Genomic DNA, 7,216 nt, shown 5'->3' on the forward strand with positions numbered 1-7,216 from the left:
TTTAAAGCTGCAGTCCGTAAGTTTTGCCTCTTTGTCGCCATTTCTGTTTGAAAACCTGCAATTGCAGCTGTGTACGGAATTATCTTCCTTGCGTGGGTTGTGCGGCGGCACGGCTCCAGCACGGATGAATCTAATGTTTTGAGGTCAGTGTTGGGAGTAACGCGTTACAAAAGTAGTGCATTACAGTAACTGATTACTTTTTGTTGTAACACAGTAGTGTAAGGCATTACTAATCAATTTTCAGTAATATTTTACTCGCTACATGTTCAGTAACGCATGTGTTACAACACACTTTTAGCCCAAAATGTAATTGTTCAAAGAAAAAAAAAAGAGCAAGACCGCGAGACATTAACGAATCAAAAATGCTGCAAGTAAGTTTTATTTCCTGTTCGTGGTCAGTCAATAGCCACGTGTTGTGTCCAAGATTGTAAATAAAGACTAAACGACAGCTTCTGATATATTTGTTTAGCGATTTATTTCATTAATCTCCCTCTCGCTGGTGGAACTTTGTATTGTGTGACGTAGTCCAGTGAAGGCGTGTTTAGGGCAGGTTTTACAGGAGTGCCGCGAGGCTACTGGCCCGACAGTGGAAACGCGGCATTATTTCGGCCTCTGTGGCTGTGCTAGAGGTCCGAGGCTATTAGCCCCGCCCGGCTCACTGTAAGCCCCGGCTCGCACTGGCCAGTGAAAAACGGCTAATGGGTGAAGATGGCAGAAGACACTACATTCGCGAGATGGACGTATGCGCATCTTTTCATGGCACGGCTTCTGTGCTCGAGGTCCGAGGCTATTAGCCCCACCTGACTCGCTGTAAGCCCCGGCTCGCACTGGCCAGTTGAAAAGCGGCTAATGGGTGAAGATGGCAGAAGACTGTACATGCGCGAGATGGACATATGCGCATCTTGTCATGGCATTAGAGTTTACATATAGTCCTGTTGTCTCTAATATGAATAGACCCAGGGCTGGATTGGTAATCGGGCATACCGGGCATTTTCCCGGTGGGCCGACGCACTTAAGGGGCCGACAGAATGAATCGCGATCTCGATTCCATTTCGATTGATCGTGCAGCCCTAATTGGCACCTAATGATTTTATTGATGAATTTAATGTACGTTATATGATATAAAAGCCATTTCAGATCTCATTTTGAAATGGCTTTTTAAAACCATTAGTTTTATAGTAGTCAATTAAATTAAAGTAATAAACCCATGGGTAGCTTCTCCCCGACTGGAAAACAGATGGCCTATTTTGCAAAGGTAAGTCTCCTATGATAAACTTTAAAGATTGGCAGATAGGATTGTTATATTTGTTTATCTGAAAAGCTTTTCTTCATTCATTTAAAAAAAGATTCCTCAAGAGTATTTGATTTGCTTAGTCACTTTTACTTATGCATTTTTTTTGTACTGCCTAAATCTAGGTAGCATCCTCAAAATCAAGAGCGTCTCCTGAAAAACCCAAGTCACCTCCTCCATCGAGCAGCCACTCCCTGGACACTGCTGCCGAGCAGTTCGAGTACTACGACGCAGGAAACCACTGGTGTAAAAACTGCAATGTTACCAGTGGTTCAATGTTTGATTATTTCATGCATTTGCACAGCAAAACACATAGGAAGGTATGTGTCCTAATATATGTAATCAGATTTTTTTATTTTATTTATTTATTTATTTTTTGTGGTGTATAAGTAGTGTGTTTATTTCTGCCAGTCGCGTCTCTGCTTCAGTCATCAATTGTTTTGCTCTCCTATAGACTCTAGATCCTTATGACAGACCTTGGGCGAAATCAGAGAGTGAAAAGAAACCCCCAGCTGGAAAGAGGACTTCCAAGCCAGCCAAAGGTAACAGAGTCTTGATAAAATGTGATTGTTAATCAGAAAACACATTCATTTGGTTTAAGATTAAGTGATTTATTTGTTTCAAGACATGTACCATTAAAGAACTGGAATCATTAAGTGGAATCTAAGGATCAGAGAACCAGAATCATTCAAATCTTTATGATTCCCCTCCATAATTGGTGTCATGTTAATTGCAGTGTCTGAAACTGTGGTTTTCTTGCAGTGTGTCTCATTATTGGAACAGAGCAAGGGTAAATTACCAGGCATCAAAAACATTACACACTATTAGTAAAAGTATTAAATTTTGTGCTGTATTCCCTCCTCTAGGCTCTGAGTTCTTAATCCCTGTAAGGGGATTCTTCTGCCAGTTATGTGAGGAGTTTTTTGGTGATCCCATTTGTGCTGAGGCCCATGTTACCTGCCATGCTCACAATGAGAGATACAAGGTACATATCGCACATGATATTCATTATATATTTAATTAGAGTTAGGAAATGCAAATTATATATTTTTTGACCAGATTGTCTCATATGCATTTGATTTTGTCACCAGGCAAAAATGTATGAAAATCCCCTCTATGAACAAAGGAGGAACCTGGACCGTCAGGCTGGCTTAGGGAGCCAAAAGAGTTCAGAGCGCAAACGAAAACGTGAAGACGACGAACAGGATGATATGAAGAAATCCAAGCACAACAAAGGAAAAATGTCAAGTAATGAAGTGGAGACAAAACCACAGTACAGCAAGGAAGAGGAGTATAAGAATATCAAAGAGAATGAGAATAAACTCAAGGATAAATACAAGAAAGAGGATATAGATAAACAGAAATACAAGAAGGAGGATGATGAGAGAGCCAAAATAAAGAAGGAAGAGGATGAGAGAGCTAGGTACAAAAAAGAAGATGATGAGCGAAACCGCTTCAGAAAAGAAGAGGAATACACACATAAGTACAGGAAGGAGGAAGGGGAGAGAACAAGGTATGAAGAGGACAGATTTAGAAACAGAGACGATGATGAACACTATCGATATAGAGAAGAAGATGACAGATATAGATTTAGAAAGGATGATGATAGGGGCCGATATGGTAGAGAAGAGGAGAAGCCCAAGTATGGCAGAGAAGAGGATAAGAAATACAAATACACTCGGGAGGCTGAAGAGAAGTCATCAAAGTACAAAGATGAGGAAGGGGGGAAGTGGCCGAAATCAAAGTGGGATGAGGACCAAGAGAGTAATGGGAAATATCAAAAAAAGGAAGATAAAGCTCAGCACCTGAAGGGCAAGGCTGGTTATTCCAAAGATGACAAGGAGAGCATAGGGAAGTCCAATGCTAAAGATGGCAAATCAGAACCAGAGAAGCCCAGCGAGCCTCCTAAAGTCTTATGTGGTCCAAGTCCTGCCTTGCTTGCTAAACTTCGCAAGAAGAACGAGGAAGCTGCTTGTCGGCCTGGCTTTGGAAAGTTTGGTCTGAAAAAGCCACAGAAGACAGCACTGGAGAAGGAGGCAGAGAGGATGGCGGCGCAATTCTTACAGGAAGAGGAAGAGAGTATGCCTACTGAAATGGCAGAAAACACGGATGCTGAGCTAGATCCTTTTTCCAAGTCTATAGCTGCTGCAAAATCCATTGCTATCAAATTGTCAGGAAAGGCTGTGCTTCCCCCTTCAGGTGAATGGCTAGCATACAACGAAATAAAAACTAATCCTAATTTACCTCCTCCCCCAGTTCCCATGGTTATTAGGAAGTCTTACACAGGTGTGCAAAATAAACCAACACCATCTGCTGACAAATCTCCTGCACCTGTAACAGGAACTCAGAAGGGCCCAGCGTTGTCAGCAGACCTCATCTCTAAGGCATTTAGTGGAGAAGAGGTGCAATTAAAACAAACAAAGGACACTTCTGTAAAGCCTGTAGATATCTTCAACATACCCGTACCACTTCAGTCTCCCACTGTGGTGCCAAAAAGTGTAAATTTCAGCCAGATGAAACCTGTTACTCCCAGTCAGTGTGTTATTACTCTCGAGTCTGATGTGGCTGCTCCTGGAGTGCCTGAGGAGGAGCAGAAGCTCACCGTAATCCTTCGTCCTCCTCCACAGCTTTCTTTTAACGCCAGAGACCCACCCCCCAAAACTGTAAATCCAAAGACAACTCTTGCAGCAGGAAAAGCAAAAGATTTGTTTGACATTTTTTACAGTGGCAGTGCCGCAGTTAAAACTTCTGTCAGTGCCGGTGTTGGTGACAAAAAAAACTCTGGATTTGCTCCTCAAGACAGTGGCTCAACCTGCAAAGAGTTAAACAATAAATACAAAAATGCTAGTGATGTTTGCCAGAGCAAAGAACCTCTCAAGAACGAGGACTCAAAAGTTCCCCTGAGAGAAGAGCCTCTCAAGAACAAGGACTCAAAAGTTCCACTGAGAGAAGAACCTCTCAAGAATGAGGACACAAAAGTTGCCTTGAGTGAAGAACCTCTCAAGTACGAGGAATCTGAAGTTGCCCTGAGAGAAGAACCTCTCAAGAGTGAGGACTCAAAAGTTGCCTTGAGAGAAGAACCTCTCAAGAACGAGGACTCAAAAGTTCCACTGAGAGAAGAACCTCTCAAGAATGAGGACACAAAAGTTGCTTTGAGAGAGGAACCTCTCAAGTACGAGGACTCAGAAGTTGCCCAAAAAGAAGAACCCCCCAAGAACGAGGAATCAAATGTTGCCCAGAGAGAAGAATCTCCCAAGAATGAAGACTCAGATGTTGCCCAGACAGAAGAATTCCCCAAGAATGAGGACTCAGAAATTGGCCAGAGCAAAGAACCCCCCAAGAATGAGGACACAGATGTTGCCCAGAGAGAAGAAACCCCCAAGAATGAGGACACAAAAGTTGGCCAGAGAGAAGAATCTCCAAAGAACGAAAACTCAGAAGTTGCCCAGACAGAAGAACCCCCCAAGAATGAGGACTCAGAAGTTGCCCAGAGCAAAGAAACCCCCAAGAATGAGGACTCAAAAGTTGGCCAGAGGGAAGAATCTCCAAAGAACGAAAACTCAGAAGTTGCCCAGACAGAAGAACCCCCCAAGAATGAGGACTCAGAAGTTGCCCAGAGCAAAGAAACCCCCAAGAATGAGGACTCAAAAGTTGGCCAGAGGGAAGAATCTCCAAAGAACGAAAACTCAGAAGTTGCCCAGACAGAAGAACCCCCCAAGAATGAGGACTCAAAAGTTGGCCAGAGGGAAGAATCTCCAAAGAACGAAAACTCAGAAGTTGCCCAGACAGAAGAACCCCCCAAGAATGAGGACTCAAAAGTTGGCCAGAGGGAAGAATCTCCAAAGAACGAAAACTCAGAAGTTGCCCAGACAGAAGAACCCCCCAAGAATGAGGACTCAGAAGTTGGCCAGAGCAAAGAAACCCCCAAAAATGAGGACTCAGAAGTTGGCCAGAGCAAAGAAACCCCCAAGAATGAGGACTCAAATGTTGCCCAGAGAGAAGAATCTCCCAAGAACGAAGACTCAGAAGTTGCCCAGACAGAAGAACCCCCCAAGAATGAGGACTCAGAATTTGAACAAGCCTTTGAGGATGCCATCTTAAAACCTGACCTTCAAAATGAAGATAATGCAAAAGAGGAAGATGTTGATGATCAACAAGTTCTTAAATCTTTTGAAATCTCTGTGGGGGATATAACTGTGATGGAAGTAGATAGTCAGGGTACAATGCAGACAAATAATGAGGAAAACCCTCTGGAATCTGAGGAACCCATGTCATTCTCCCCGCTTCCTGGTTCTTTCACTGAGCAACTGAACTTGGACACATTTGAATTCAGTTTTGAGCCTTTGTAAAGGACCTTTCAAGAGTAGGTTTAGGGATGTACATGTTACATCTGAATGTAAATAAGTGATTTTGAAGTATTCTTTGTATTTGCTTTATCCAGTTAGAATGTTTCATGTCTATTCTTAACCTTTTGGCAGGTAATGCCAGTGAAAATGTGGACTGAAAAGCATTCATTCTGAAGTGGGTGCTGGGGAAGGAATCCCTCTAAGAGAATGAGAACTTTCATCTAGTAATGAATCCTTAATATGTGTAAAAGTTTCGCTATCTTATCAAAAGCACCTGGTGTTGAGCTACTTGTTTCCTTATTTTTTTCCAGCAGAAACCATTCCTTTTCCCCAAAGGTAACGTAAAACATATAATGAATATGATGTGTATCAAACATTTAAGTCTGTAAAACCATTTGCTCTGTTCGTTCTATTTAAATAAATGAAGATATTTTAATGCAGGAGCCAGAAAGATCCAGGCTCAGAGAAGAGAAATGGTGTGGAGTTCATGCTTCAAGGACATGTGCGTTCACAACTCTGAACAGAAAATATCAGGCTTGGCCTCCATAGTTTTTATTACACTGTACTCCGTTTTGATGGCTTTTCTTTCCAGTTTAAATTTTTTAAAGGAATCAATGTTGTGTTATAATGTTCACATTGCTACCATGCTACTTTAGCATCTACAGATAGTTGGTGTAATTGCACACGTTCTGTGCTAGCTCAAATAAATCACAGCAACCTTTTCTGTCTTTGCTTCTTACTGATATGCTTCTTACTGCTGTTATTAGACTTGTGCATTCTTTTTTTTAACCTTTTGCACACATCGGGCCTCATTCATGAAACATGAGCTGAACGGATTTCTGTGTAAATCATAAAACCTTTCTATAAGGTACTTTGCCACATTGAGTGAAACGGTTTGCATAAGCATGGTTTTATGAATGTTATATACAAATCCATTATGTTGGTGTTTCATGAATGAGGCCCATTGCACTGTGTACATATTTGCATGGACATCAAACATGAATGTTGGTATAATTGCTAGTTATAATTACAAATTTAAAGCCAATATGCTGTAACTGCTTATAGTAAACATCTTCAACATGACATTACTGAACTTGTATTATTTTTATTTGTAGCTGTGCATTATTTACATACAAATAGTTTTCCATATATGCATGAATCCTGAAAGAAATCAAACATTAAGATTATTAATGTATTTAGGAATTCCACTGTTTAGACAGGCATTTGCTGGAGATATGGTTGGTTGGTTTACATTGTGTTTTAATGACGGCAATATTACAGCTGACATCTGCATCATGGGAGGAACTAAAACGCATCTTAAAAAATGAATCTGCTGCTTACCATGAAGGTAAGTGTTTTTGCCTTGACTGGTTTTGGTAATTTATCGTGAATTAATCAATATAATTAATGTACATTGGAGGAACTTACTCTACTAGTCAGTTTTAAAAATAGCATAGTAAAAAGCATAGTTCACCCCAACATGAAAATTATTTTACTCACCCTCATGTACAATGCTGAATCACTTTATGTAGAATACAAAAGATATTTTGAAAAAAATGTCGCTCTTTTTTCCCGTCCC

General features: G+C 41.1%; 1 protein-coding gene across 2 annotated transcripts in view; it reads left to right on the plus strand.

The window, feature by feature from the left end:
* LOC107655625 (zinc finger protein 318-like) overlaps nt 1-6,361 on the plus strand; it is a 25,557-nt gene extending 19,196 nt beyond the window's left edge. The window contains exons 8-12 of one of the 2 annotated variants that reach the window (XR_001630468.1): nt 1,417-1,611; nt 1,746-1,833; nt 2,158-2,276; nt 2,383-5,973; nt 6,079-6,361. Coding sequence is in view for 1 of the 2 variants with exons in the window: in XM_016443191.1 (XP_016298677.1) it covers nt 1,417-1,611; nt 1,746-1,833; nt 2,158-2,276; nt 2,383-5,640 (3,660 nt within the window). In the remaining variant the exon portion in view is untranslated. Of the gene's footprint in view, nt 1-1,416; nt 1,612-1,745; nt 1,834-2,157; nt 2,277-2,382 lie in introns of both variants that reach the window. The other variant, XM_016443191.1, reaches the window with a different exon arrangement.
* The last annotated feature ends 855 nt before the right edge of the window (nt 6,362-7,216 follow it).

Source organism: Sinocyclocheilus anshuiensis, unplaced genomic scaffold (assembly GCF_001515605.1).
Source record: "Sinocyclocheilus anshuiensis isolate Anshui unplaced genomic scaffold, SAMN03320099.WGS_v1.1 scaffold1506, whole genome shotgun sequence".
In the NCBI taxonomy this organism is placed as follows: Eukaryota; Metazoa; Chordata; class Actinopteri; order Cypriniformes; family Cyprinidae; genus Sinocyclocheilus; species Sinocyclocheilus anshuiensis.